This window comes from Delphinus delphis, chromosome 11, assembly GCF_949987515.2.
Source record: "Delphinus delphis chromosome 11, mDelDel1.2, whole genome shotgun sequence".
NCBI classification, from domain to species: domain Eukaryota; kingdom Metazoa; phylum Chordata; class Mammalia; order Artiodactyla; family Delphinidae; genus Delphinus; species Delphinus delphis.
This window is the reverse complement of record NC_082693.1, coordinates 19,337,395-19,352,341: the sequence shown is the minus strand read 5'-3', so window position 1 is coordinate 19,352,341 and position 14,947 is coordinate 19,337,395. Positions and strand designations below refer to the sequence as shown.

Sequence of the window (14,947 nt, the reverse complement as noted above, 5' to 3'; positions counted from 1 at the left end):
AAAGTATTTGTAGTCATCAGATAACTTTTTGCAGTCAGCTTCAATAGCATCACTCTTTTTTTTTCTACTTTTTTTTTTTTTTTTTGGCAGCCAAGCTCTTAGTAGAACCATCTGTCTTTCTATTAGTATTTTTGAGGCCTGTTTTGAAGCCACTTTGCTTGGCAAAGTCATTTTCATCCTTGGAAACGATTTTAAAAAAAGTTCTGTGGCTTTTTGCCGAAGAAGACTACTATGTAAAAAAATCCACATGGCTGTTCATTTTTGTTCTAAAAGAATATGACTACTTTGTCTTTGTCTTGAATCAAATGAAATTAGAGGTGATACAACTTCAGTGTGACTGTTGGCAAGTGAGAGGCAGGGATTGCAATTTGAGCAGTGTTTTTATGTTTCTGTATCACTCAATGAGATTGTCTTTAGTCTTCCAAGTAGATTAATTGGAAGATAAATTGGCTCCTTTATTCTAAATTTTAGTGTAGGGTTTTTTTTTTTTTTTCATTTTCTAAATACCATTGCATTGGATAGGATAAGCTTACAAATCGACTTTCTATTATGTGAAATGAGAAAACACAGACTATTAGTGGTCATTGACGATCCATGCCTCTTCTTGCTAATGGTGGAAAGTCAGCTTTGTTATCCTGGTTACTCCAGTTTGGGTAATTATATCCTGCCTACCTAAACCCCTCTTGTAATCTCATTTGGAATATTATATTTTCCATTTTCTCAAAAACTGCTGTATAGTGTCTCTGTGTGCTTCTAAACAGCTGCTGTGCTTCCCACCAAAGGTGGCTGAATTGCAGTTGGAGGTGAATTGATCCCTAAATACCACGTGTGCTTGAATACTATGGTACTCTTCGGACTCAATTCTTGAGGAACATTTGAAAAGTTTCAGATTTTATATTTTATTTGTAATCGTGCTGACTTAAATCATATAGCTGCCTTTCATTTTAAGATTTGTGTATGTAGTTTGAACAGGTCTTCTACCATAACTTCCTGTTTTTTGAGCTGTCACACAAACTGCTCCTTGGTATCACGGAGTAGTCCCTCTACTTTTCTAATTCCTGTATTTTTCCCAGTCAAGTAATGCCTTCCAGACCTCTCTTCCTGGGGTAGAGTCTAAAGCCCATTGTCGTTCAGAAGCAACTTTGATTTCCTCATAACCTATCCTTGCTGAAGCCCCCTAATTCCCTGACTTTCCCCAATCTGTGACCAGAAACTCAGAAAAATCACAGAAAAGGGAAGACTGACAGCATCATAATTCATGTGGTCTCTTCTCAGGCCTTAGACTTTTCCATCACCCCTTTTAATCGTCTGTGGTTACTTTCTTTTTCATTTCTCACAGTAACCATCCAAAACTTACGTACCTTTGCTGAACTCCCTTACTCAATCCCAGCATCTCTCATTTTCAGCATATGATTTTACCTTCAACATTGAGAAAACTTCTTCCATCGGAACTGATTTTCCTTACCTTCTCATTTCCTTACCGGTAGAACATTATCGGCTTATAGCCACTTGTATAGCTTCATTCGTCAGGTCCCAGAGAATGAGATGCCATTCCCAGTCGAAGCGAATCCCCACACCTCCGCCTTGCCTTTCAGCCTCCTCTGCAATTTTGGTCCACCAGTTAATTGCTCTTTCCTACATTTCCAATTCTCAATTTCCATTTGCTCCTTCCAGCCAGTAAATGTGCTGCTACCTAAAACTCTGCTACTTCAATAAAATCTGTGCATCCCTACGCAGCTGCCATCAAATGTCCCTCCTAATGCCTCACCCAGCCTTCTCTGAAGAATCTTCTACGTTTGCCATCCCCTTTTTCTTGCCTGTCATTCAGTGCTCAACCTTTCGGAATATGCTCAACCTTTCAGAATATCCATTCTAGTGGATTTGTTGCTGTTAGATTCATCACCATCTTCTAATAAACTATTCCAGAAGATATTATTTTTGTCTCTAAAATACTCTTTCTGCTACACTTTTCACTATTAGGCACTACCTCAACCTTGATATTCCATTGGTTTTTGTGATACTGTACTCAAGATTTTCTTTATTCTTGTCTTACCTGTCTGCTCTTAAGACTCCTCTTCCTCTGCCCTTTGTTGAATTATTGTTGCGACCCAGATGATTGTAAGCTGTCTTCTCTTTATCCTTCAAACCCTCTTTAGATTATCTAGTTCACTCTCATCAACAAGTGATCCCCCAAACCATAGACTCTAAAAATCTCTTCACTAGCTTCAGACTGCAGTATCAGTCTGCTAGTAAGGTATCTCCAATGGAACATTATTTAGGTACCTCAAACACATGTGTTCAGAACCATATTCATATCCTTCCATGAAATCTGTCACTACCCCTGTATGTTTTTTTGTTGTTGTTTCATACCAGTATAAATAGTTATATAAACTAGACACCTGAAAGTTATCGTGACTCTGTCCTCTTCTCCTTTTCTTACGTATATAGTTTCTTTTTTTTTTTAGGTACAGAGATTTCTCATATACCCACACATTTATAGCCTCCCCCAACATCAACATGTACCTAGTCTCCACGCTTTGCCTCTCAAATCTTTTCTCCCTATGCTCACCAGAGTATACCACCTAACCTACTTAAATGGTCCCCAGAGCCTACAGGGGGAATCTCAAGTGTCTTTCAGTGAAACACAGACTGATTCAGGCAGACTTTCTAACACTGGTTCTCACTTACATTTTTTGCTGTTCTACACTGCTTGGTGGTTTCCCCCTCACATGATATTTTTTTCTTGTCCCTGATAATTTGCTCATTTTTTCTCCCATCTGCTTGGAATTCTTTTTTCACACTCCCACCTCTTTGCCTGGCTAACTCCTACTTATCCATTCAGACCCTACACCTGCTGGACCTATCTCTATGAGGCCTGCCTTGACTTCTTCTGGCTGTGTTAGGAGTCTCTCGTTTGTGCTTCCATAGTATCCCATACAAGTGTCTATTGTTGAACTAATGGCAGTGTATTCTAATTATCTATCCATTTGTCCGACCAGGCTTAGAGCTTCTGGAGAGCAGGCATTGTATGTGAATTCATCTTTGTATTCCTGGTTACCAAAAAAGTATACATTCTAGTTAGTAAAAATGTTGATTGAATGAATAATAAACAGACCCATGGGACTGGAAGCTAAATTAATAATCTGAAATATCTACTTGATATATTAAATAGTTTCAGGGAACCACTGAAGGGTTTTGAATAGAATATTTACATAATATATAAAATATTTAACTATGAATAATTGGTAAGTATTTCCTTGTTCTTTTACAAGTGTGATAATGTGTGCTGGATAATTGTGTTGGATTCATAAAATTTTAGAGGGCAAGATTACATGTACTATCTATGTGGTAGAATTATAAAAAGTGTTAAAACATAATATTCTATCTTAAAGTTTAAAAAGTATAGGAAGTAGCATCTTAAATTTGTTGTGAGTTATTCAAACTTGTGAATAACATGCCCCCATTAAAAAGACCAAAATTTTGTGACAAAAGTATTTTGTTGAAACTTAATTACAAATGTCACACATTTAAACCTTAATTAGGAGCTTTAAGGGAATTCATCCATTAAGTAAAAGAAAATAAGTGAAGTTAACAGTGAATAGGATTTGGAAATGGTCAACACTGGCAAATATGAGAATGAAATACTAACATTATAACAAATTTGTTTTAGAATTTATCCAGGAAACATTATACTGTTTTGATGTGATGCGTCCTTTTCTCCCAAAGGTGGGCTAATTTTCAGCATCAAGGAACTAAAAATTACTTAAGATACAGCAGTAATACAGTTGGTGCTCATTATTTGTGCTAGTTATGTCCTATAAAGTTGCCATGAACACTGAATTATCAAATACTGAACGATTTTGCTCCTGGACGAAACACAAAGTTAGGTTCCTGAGAGCTTTGGTCACACTATTTTCATCAACTGATCAATACATAGCCTTGTTTTATGTGTGTTTCTGTTTAAAGACACCTTATTAATATTTATTATTGATTCTATGTGCATTTTAAACAGCAAAACTCACCAAAATTTCTTGCTACTTTGCACAGGTCTGTGAGTGACCACAAAAGCTCTAGTACAAGTAAATTTGGGAAGAATACAAGTAAATCATTGAGTAGGCAAATTGGCAAATACAGAATCTGCAAATAATGAGGATCAACTGTTTTTGAAATGTGTTTTTAGTTGCATAGATGAATTCACCACACATTTTGTATATATTTTACTGTTTACTTTATTCTGAATATTACTACAATGCTCTGTAATTTTTCCTATGCTATTCTAAAATAAACACATCATTGGGACTATGAAATTAGGCTTATTTTTCATTTTAGTTCTTCCTCTCCCTTGTAATTCCTCGTGCTCCCCACCCCCAATTTTTCCCAAGTGTTGGAAAAGAGTACTAGATTGTTAGGAGATGTAGTTTCAGTGTTAACTTTGCTCTTAGCTAAATGTGGGATCTTGAACAATTTATACGGCCAAGCTAAGTCTCATTTCTTTATCAGCACAATGATTGTGTTATGCCAGATAATCTCTAGGCTCTCTCAGCCTTAAAAGTGTAATTCTACATTTGTGGATCTTGGAAAATTCAGACACTAAAACAAGTTACAGTGTTAAAGCAGGGGCTTCCCTGGTGGCGCAGTGGTTAAGAATCCACCTGCCAATGCGGGGGACATGGGTTCAAGCCCTGGTCCGTGAAGATCCCACATGCTGCGGAGTAACTAAGCCCATGTGCCACAGCTACTGAGCCTGTGCTGTAGAGCCTGCGTGCCACAACTACCGAGCCCATGTGCCACAACTACTGAAGCCCATGCGTCTAGAGCCTGTGCTCCGCAACAAGAGAAGCCACCACAATAAGAAGCCCATGCACTGCAACGAAGAGTAGTCCCTGCTCAACGCAACTAAAGAAAGCCTGCATGCAGCAACAAAGACCTAATTCAGCCAAAAATAAATTAAAAAAAAATTTTTTTTTAAATAACTAAAGCAAAATGTTTTTTAATAATCATAATAAAATACACAGATTTTTTAAAGCCCCAGAATTTATTGCAGTTTATTCTTAAAATACTAAATTTTTTACCTGAAAAATTATTATAAATTATTAGAGTATGAATGAATTACCTGGGTAAAAGCTGTCACACACAAGTAGATAGACTTATTTATTTATTTATTTTTTAACATCTTTATTGGGGTATAATTGCTTTACAATGGTGTGTTAGTTTCTGCTCTACAACAAAGTGAATCAGTCATACATAAACATATGTTCCCATATGTCTTCCCTCTTGCGTCTCCCTCCCTCCCACCCTCCCTATCCCACCCCTCCAGGCCGTCACAAAGCACCGAGCCAATATCCCTGTGCCATGCGGCTGCTTCCCACTAGCTATCTACCTTACTACGTTTGTTAGTGTGTATATGCCCATGACTCTCTCTCGCCCTGTCACAGCTCACCCTTCCCCCTCCCCATAACCTCAAGTCCGTTCTCTAGGAGGTCTGCGTCTTTATTCTTGCTTTGTAGATAGACATATGTACATGCAACAACCAGTTAAATAATATAACAAGAACACATTAACTTTACGACAGCAAGAAAAGTATTTTTTAAAAAACCTTACAAATAAAATTACCAAGAAAACTACAATAAGTGTATGAAGCAAAAGAAGATTTGAATAAAAGATATAACCTGTTATTGGCCATCAAGCCATTAGGTTAATGAATTCAAAGAGAAATTCCATGTCCTAAAATTATCGTGGAAAAATAAATGTAAATAAAGCCGGGAAATGTTTGAAAAAAGAAAATAGTAATGATAGAGTACTGTAAAAGCAAAGCTTTTATAATTAAAACATCATGTTATTAGAACATGATAGGCAGGCATATCTGTCCATTACAGAAGTATGTAATAAATTTCCAGTATTTCTGTATTACTTTTCTATTTCTTCATGCATGCATAATTCTAAGAATCATGGATTTATCATGATGTATATGACCCTTTATCTATACATTAAGAATAGGAGCACAAAGCAGCTGGTATTTCATGCTGCCATTTTTCTCCAGTGAAATTGAATTCCTTCCTGGTCGTTAAAGAACTTCGTTTTCCACAGGCCTTTTGTGGACATTTGGAGGTGGGGCACGAAGATGTAATTACAGACAGGACTATATAATACATTGTTCTTCTTTATTTATGAATTATCAATTCATATAATAATTTCAGCTGCTGCTGTAAGCTCTAGAGTTACAATAATAAATAAGTTACAGCCTCTTTCCTAAATAAGTTCATAGGTCATAAGGGAGGCTCAACTTATACAAGTAACTATTATTCAATACAGTAAGTATTGTGTTAGCTTTATGAGGTCAAAGAAGTAACAGTTCTTTCTGCCTGAAAATTGGCACCATAAGAAAGAAGTGCTGCACAGGCCAAGACATTATGTGGGTCTCAGAAGCCTTTGAAAAATAAGTTGAATTTCGCCAAGAAGAAAAGAAAAAGAGAAATTACTAAAAACAGAGGAGAAGATACTTTTGAGCCTGTTCAAGCGTGGAAAAACACCTAGTATGCAAGGAACCCTTCATGACCCATTGAGGCAGAAGTACAGAATATCTGAAGGAGGGCAGCAGAAATACCTGGAAAGATGAACTAGGAACAAATTGTGAAGAATCCTGAATACCATGTGAAGGGATTGGGTCATTATTCTCTAAGTAAAAGCAACCATCAAAAGCTTTTCAGAAGAGGAGCAGGTGAAATACAGATACAAGACTCATTTAGAAGGAACTCTATGAGGAATATAGTTTAATGTCCTGTGAGCACCAGATCTGTAATAGGCATGGTCTCCCTTCAACTACTTGTATACCTGAAAGTCCTTTGTAACTCAAGGCAAAATATGAAGAAGACAAAAAGATTTGTTGACAGTGACTTCAGCATTCTTTAAGACAGCTCTTCTCAAACCTGGATGCACATTGGAATCATCAGGGGAACGTTAAAAAATGCTGATGGCTGGGTCCCACCCCTGTTGATTCAGATTTAATTCACCCCCGTTGTCTAGGAAACAGTCTGGGCATTGAGAGTTTTTCAGAGCTTGCCAGGTGATTCTAAAATATAGCTCCAAGTTTAAGAACTACTGCACTAAAATAAGAAGCTATTGTTTCTGCAATTGTAGAAGTTATTTTTCCCAAATTTTAAGGTCTCTGAAGTTTGGATGACTCTTACAACCCTTGTTTGTGTTTCATTTGAAATTCCTTTCTTCTTCCCTCTAAAGTGCTCTTATTAAATTTATAACCATCTTACACATTGTATAACCAATGGTGTCTTAGAAAGGAGGAGATGTACTATATAAAATATAATAACTTACGATGAAATGTAAAGGATACATAGTAGCTAGTGATAACCCTTAACCAGCGTGGCTAGTTTGTTGTTTCTTGGTTTGCTTGTTATTCTGGTCAGCGTCCTCTTCTTACACAGAACTAGCGCCCATGCTGTTTTGCCTTCAAACATCTCCCTCTTGTTTCAGGCCACTTTTTCCTACATACTTGCTCGATATGCACTTTCTAATTTTTGAGACTTCAGTCAGTTGTTTTCCATTGGTGTCTACATAAAGTTTATCTTTTCTCCAGTATGTTCAGAAAATGTGGGCTGTAGTGATATAAGCTTTTTAACCTTCAGTTCTAACCTTAAAACATTCTCTTTTTGTTTTCCTGGTTGTGTTGTTCACTTTTAGTTTCACTCTGGTGGCAGTGATATGTTTAAAATCCTTTTGGTTAAAAGAAATACTTTGCAATTTGGAGTCATTTCTGAAAACAGATTCCTCATTCTTACAGTGCTTGTTTCTCTGTTTGCCTGGCTGGCTGGCTGGCTGTCTCTCTGTCTCTCTTTCTCTCCCCTCACCCTTCCTCCTTCTCTCTCTCTCTCATCCCCTCCTCTGCCCCCTCAACACGCGCGCGTGCGCACGCATGCACGCACGCACGCACACACACACACACACACACACACACACCAAAATCTCAGAAATACCTCAGAGGTTTACTATGAAAGATGAAACGGTGGAGAAAGTGAAGGTGGACCTTTAAAGTGAGAAATTATGAGAATTATCAGAATCATGTGTCTAAGAATGTGAATGCCAGTGAGAGAGAGGGAAAACAAGTCCGGAGATATTTCAGAGTTGCTGTTAAGGTTAGCGACTGAATTGTTTGTTTGTTTGTTTGTTTGTACATGTGTTTGTTTTACTTTTAACCATTATCCCCACTGTAATGTAAGCTCCATGGGCATAAGATCTTGTTTGTTTTGTTTACTATTATGTCTGTACTACCTAGCTCATTTTCTTATACACAGTATGTGTTCATGAAATATTTATTTGTTTATTTTCCAAATAACTGACTTCATGTGAGGAAGAAATAGTAAAGGAGAGTAAAGTGTCAGATGTGACCTTTAGCAGGATCCTAAATTCTCATTCGTATGTTCTCTGACAAACACTAACCAATAACCATGTCCACCAGAGAAATCTTGCTTAAATATTTGGAAAAAAATCCTAGGTATTTTAGTAAATGACAACCTCTGCATTAGTAACAATGTGACAAAGCTGCAGAAATGACTGCATTCGTTTATATTTCTAGAAATTACTGTTCAATTAAAAGAAAATAGTGATTCCATTGTATTAGATTATTTATTTACTGATGTGAACCCTACATCCTGAGAGTGACACCAGAAAATTAAGGTGTATTCTAAAGATGGCAACCAAAGGAGAGGCCGTGTGGTTTGACGAGTGGTTCAATTGCCTCAAAAAGGATAGATGAATTCAAAAGATCCAAGGGACTAGATCATAGACATAGTTTTGACTCCCGCATTCCATGGCCACAGGCAAGTCAGTTTTCTTTCGGCCTCAGTTACCTCTTCTATAAGGAATGGGGAAAGTCTTTATTACTCTCTAAGCTTTCTTTCAGCTCTTTTATTCAAGAACTAAAAAAAAAACACCTTAGTATTATGCATGAACATGAGAATTATCTTCAAGTGATGAAGAGCTGTTCATATATAAAGTGGTACCAGTTTAATTTTGTTTTAGAAGGTAGAATTAGTCCTAACAGGTGGGATTTACAGAAGGAGATTTTAGTTCAACCTAAGGGATACTTTTTTAATCATTATATTAACGCAGTAAGAAAAGACTTGTAGTGTGAAGTATTGATGCTTCATCACTGTAAAGGATATCATCATGTAGGGAAATTATTCACCAGGTTAGAAAGTGAACTTGATAACACCTTCCAGTTAAAGTATTCAGTATTCTGATTCTCCTGTCTAAAGTAGTCCTAAGATATAGCCTCACATCCAGGGTTCTAGCAGGCTTCTATGCCAGTATATTGAATTGAATAATTTTTTTCTTATATCATAAGGGTGGGAGGATGGGAAGCATGGAATATCAAAACTTCTTCTCTTTGATTCACTCTAATACGTTCAGCAGGTTCAAGGTCAACTGCCGCCATTAATGATTCCTGTATTCCCTCCCGATCAACGGACACTGGCTGCAGCTGCCCAGCAAGGATTCCTCCTTCCTCCAGGCTTCAGCTATAAGGCTGGATGTAGTAAGTACCACTGATTTTTCACTTGGGCGTGCGTGGAGGGCATGGCTTTAGGCAATTTAATATTCCTGCCACACCAAGAAATGAGATCACCCATATAGCATTTTTATTTTAAAGAGGAAACACACAGAAAGTGTAGAAAAGGATTTATGTTGTATTCAAGAGCTTAGATTATTTCTATGCTTCTGAAGCCAATATTTGCTTTTTATAATTTTGTTTCATAACTTTCATTTCCAGTGTATTCTTAAATTATGAATATAATTTTCGGGTTCAATTTATTTTTATGTAGGTAAGACAGGAATATGCATTTTAATAGCTTTCCATTGCCCTTTAAGATAAACCCAAGTTTCCTAATGTGAATCAGTTGGCCTTCCATTATCCGTCTCCTCCCTACATTTACAGCCTAATTTCTCATTAGGCTTCTTTTAGTTCTTAGACCGAACCATACTCTTTCTTGACTTTGGACTTGAATTGTCTGTGTTCACTCTCCTTGGTTTTCTGAACCTCTTCCAGCTCAGACAGGGAAAGCTGGCCTAATCTAGTTAGATCCCTTTCTCCAGGTTCCTTTGGGTCCTGTGTATTTCCTTTCACTTTAATTGTAAACTCTATGAGGGCCAGTGCTCATTCTGTCTCACGTATTGTTATATCTTCACTTTTAGTACAATTTCAACTATTTGTTGAATGAATGGATAAATGATTGAGCATTCATTACAAACAACACAAGGGCATTTTTACACTAAGTGATGGGTTATATTGAGATAACTGTTTATATTGCTTATCAACTTTACTTGCCTGTGATTTTATGACTTTTTTAAGGAAAATCAAAATTATACACTGAGTTTTGGAAACAATCTAATAATTGAAATATTTTCATTGATCAAAGTGGAATACCATTGAAAACAATTAGCAAAGTATTATCATTTTAGATATCTATATAGAATATTATTTTGTAAATACCAGTAGGCTTTGGTTCATTTATATGTTAATAAATTGTCACATTAGCATCTTGCTATGCTCCAACACTTATTGCATTTGAGAAATTCTTCTGAACATTACTAGGAATCAGATCTGCTTCCTGTTAAATGATGTTTTGAATTTTCATATTTAACATTTATTCCTAGATTTTAAACTTTCTTTATACAGCAATGAAGAAATGGGATGTAATATTTTAAAGCCATGTGAGTGAGTAGATTGCAACCATGGGGTCTAGGTAAAAGTGAACTGAACTGAGGAGTATAAAAATTCATACTTGTAAGCACTTTGCTCTTTGCAGTTTTAAACATGGCTTTTGCACATCTTTCTCTTGACTTAGGTTTCCTGTGTTTTAAGATGGTGTTCTCACTCTGGATCCTTAATGTATTTATTTAATATTATTTGTTGCATAATACTGTCTTTGTAGATTGATTCATCCAGAAACACCAACTTCTTTGTATAACTAAGGACTATATTTATATCCTAAATATTTAAATTCTAAAACTAATTTAAATTTTAAGAAGAGAATTTAAAATTCTATTGCTACATTGATTTCTGAGTTTTTAATTACAAAAGATTTTTTGGTTTCCCTTTACCTAAGGAATTACTATTCACATTAAATGTATGTTGCCAATATGTTTTTCATAGCCTTGGTTACTAAAATGAAAAAAAAAATGACACTTTTAAAAATCAGCAGTTGCCTCAGACTGCACCTGCAATATGTACATATAGACTAGTTCTGTTTTTGAAAAAGAAATTTTTTAAGCAACTGTAGACATAAGTCCCATTAGCGAATATTGTGCTGAAGAGAAAACCACATTGAGTATGAACAATAGCATAACTGGGGGGCTGGAAAAGGTCAAGAACACCTCTGCCTCACTCCCATTTGACAGAGCTGGCATAGCAAATTTGTTCAGTGTTAACGTAACGTGGCGTGGAGAAATGTTTCCCTTCCTAAAGTTGTTAATATATTAACCATTTGATATTCATACCTTCAGTGCTTAAAGTTATAAGTGATACCACTTCTTTTGTATCCTGGAAGTAAAATAGAATAAGCCTTCTACAGCTGCTGGAAAGCTTGAAAGAAGCATCATGCCAAACTCTAAAACGAAGAAAAAGCCAGTAGTAAAAGAGAGTGCCACCCTTGTTGACACTCTCACACTGTCAGTTTGAACGAGGAGCTGGGTGGGAGCGATACATACTCCAGGCTACTTATTTCCTCCATAATCATGTTGCAGGAAAGGAATCGAGGTAGGGAAAGAAATCTTGCCGTCTTCTCTCTTCAGTGGGACTTGCTATTTTATTCCCCCTGTAATTGTCAATCATAGGTCACTGCTCTGGCTGTCATTTGTTTTAATTTGAGTAATATCACGGAGTTCTCAATGAAAGCGACACTGACTAATCCATCTTGATTTGAGTTTCAAGTAAATATGAAAGGTATACTATTTTTTGGTATCAAATACTCTCAAATGCTTTTCATCAATCCATTCAAGAGAGTATTGATGATAAATTTTTCTGTGTAGACTATGTGTTTTGATAAATAAAATTAAAATCTTTGAAACTACACATGAAAGTTAAAATGTTATCAATGGGGAAAAAATAAAAACACCACTTGGGTAACCTAACCATCATCATCAAACGTCATCAAGCTTCTTTTCCGGAAAAGAAACTTCTAGCTGGAAATAAAGGTATTTTCCCTTTAAGAAATACGATGGTAGAAACACGGTGTGGAATGGACACCTACAGAATGTAGTTGCTGGAATTTCTCTTAACTGCTAGAAAGCGTGTCATTAAACAATATAAGAATAAATTAATAGCACAGCCAGAGACTTCAGAGCAAACTGGCTAGATAGAAAGGAAGCTTTAGAGAATGTTGTAGTCCACTCTTATCTATGAATATGTAGGTCACTTTACAAACATTGATATATTATCAGAATTTCAGTTCTGTTTTGGTGTTTGCTGTTAGTGAAATCAAGCATGAAACCACACTTCTTCATGAATCTATATCTAGTTATTGCCTTTCTTACTTCTTTTTTAAGTCTAAAAATACTTCCAGACTTCTAAGGAGGTAAAAATAATGGTGTATTATTAAATGGAGTGCTTTAAATATGTATGATAACTTGAAAAAAGTTATGTAAAAACACTGGTTTAACATTCAGGGAAAAAAAATAATGAAGTAATCTGTATTTTTAACTTACCAGTTCTGTGAAAATTGTCAATTCAGTTGCTACATGTTAAACACACCCCAGGTTTTATATTGCAGTAATTAAAAATCCCAATTTTAAATTATGTTTATGGGTACTAGCTCATTTTAATCAGAAAACAATCATTGAAGTCCTTGAAATAAATTTGAAAAACTAAATAACTAAAATCCTGGGAGTTCCCTGGTGGTCTAGTGGTTAGGATTTGGTACTTTCACTGCTGTGGCCCGGGATCAATCCCTGGTTAGGGAACTGAGATCCCGCAAGCCACATGGCTAGGCCAAAATTAAAAATAAATAAATAAATGCCAGTTCCAATTCTGAATTATAAACTGAATGTATGTACAAATGAGTTGGTTCAAGTATACTCCGGATGGTTGAAGAGTCCAAGGACACAGTCCATTTGCTTCTGCTGGAAAATCTGAGTGGAGTCCTAAGCTCTTAACCAAAGACTTGAACCTGTGAACTGCAAAGCTTGTATCAGGTAGATTTTTTTTTTTAATTTTTATTTATTTATTTAGGCTGCGTTGGGTCTTTGTTGCTGTGCGTGGGTTTCCTCTAGTTGGGGTGAGCAGGGGCTACTCTTCGTTGTGGTGCGCGGGCTTCTCATTCTCTTGTTGCCAAGCGCGGGCTCTAGAGCACAGGCTCAGTAGTTGTAGTGCACGGGCTTAGCTGCTCCACAGCATGTGGGATCTTCCCGGACCAGGGATTGAACCCGTGTCCCCTGCATTGGCAGGTGGATTCTTAACCACTGTGCCACCAGGGAAGTCCCACGTGGATATTTTTGAAATAAAATGTACACGTCTTTGACACCTGAAGAACAGTTTTAGGTTGGCAGGAAGAGTTTTGTGCTGGCTCATCATAGAAAAAAATCTACCAAAATTCAAAATGAATTTGAATATGTATGCTGGTTTTAGCCCAACATTTTATTTATTTAAAAAAAATTTTTATTTTATTTATTTATTTTTATACAGCAAGTTCTTTTTTTATAGATTTATTTATTTAATGTATTTATTTATTCATTTTTGGCTGTGTTGGATCTTCATTGCTGCATGCGGGCTTTCTCTAGTTGCAGTGAGTGGGGGGGAGGGGCTACTCTTCATTGTGGTGTGCGATGGCTTCTCTTGTTGCGAAGCACGGGCTCTAGGTGTGTGGGCTTCAGTAGTTGTGGCACACGGGCTTAGTTGCTCCGCGGCATGTGGGATCTTCCCAGACCAGGGATCAAACCCGTGTCCCCTGCATTGGCAGGCAGATTCTTAACCACTGGGCCACCAGGGAAGCCCCTAGCCCAATATTTTAGGCTTGAGAGGGACCTTTGAGGTAAGGTGATTGAAGGTCATGAGTTTCGTCAATACCAATTTCTCTGGCCCCAACTTTCAGTTCTCTTTCCACAACACTCAGCCTCCTTACACCCCAGCCCCCCACTCAGGTTAAGTGCTGTTCCTTCAGAGCACATATTTTATAGGCAGAAAGGAAAGGAATAGGTGCTTCTCTTTTTACTAATGACTATAGTCCTCTGCCTCTCTCCTTTTTGTTTGGGTGTAAAATTTCTAGCCACGTAATTCTAATAGATGCTTCAGAAATTTTTGACAGGAAGACATTTTATGTGGAAATTTTAAAAAACTACAGGAAGTCAAAATCCAATAAAATAACCCATTTTCTGTATATAGTAGGAAACAGTTGTAAAAGAGTTGGCTTGATAGTTTGGCCCAAAGTGTCAAATTGAATGTGTCACATAGCTACAGATACAGTATCTTTCCCTAGAGATGGGCTATAGTTCCCAAACTAATGGACTGTAGTTCCCAAACCGTGCTAAGGTACCAGGGTGCTGAAGCTAATTCACAGGGGCACACAGGATATTTTAAAATTTCAAGGAAAATACAGAGACATCTCTCAGACACTACATAAATTACCTGAGTTGTTTGAAACATATTACTTAATAAAATGGAGCAGTTGGACCTTTCTTTAGTCTTAGGAGTGTCAGGAAAGAATTATTGAGCCACTGATGGTGCCTGAATCCAAGACATTTAGGAACTTGTGGCTTCGTATATTATATATTCATTTTTTAAATGTTACAACCTTTTTACTTGGAAATTATGGTTGTTGATCTATCATGTTACAACCACAGAACAGAATATTATAACAAAATTTATCTTGCACTTACAGGGATATGTATAATATTCAGATAAGCAATTGATTTGCCTCATTTTGCTACTTTAATTGTCCTTGTG

At 36.7% G+C, this 14,947-nt stretch overlaps 1 protein-coding gene across 15 annotated transcripts in view; it reads left to right on the top strand.

Annotated features, from left to right (window-relative positions):
• The window catches only part of SOX5 (SRY-box transcription factor 5), a 989,998-nt gene that overhangs the window by 849,898 nt on the left and 125,153 nt on the right, over positions 1-14,947 (top strand). For 13 of the 15 annotated variants that reach the window (XM_060024445.2, XM_060024443.2, XM_060024448.2 and 10 more), the window contains one exon: positions 9,424-9,547. In XM_060024445.2, the coding sequence (XP_059880428.1) occupies positions 9,424-9,547 (124 nt within the window). The remainder of the gene's footprint in view (positions 1-9,423; positions 9,548-14,947) is intronic. The other 2 variants (XM_060024439.2, XM_060024436.2) reach the window with 1 other exon arrangement.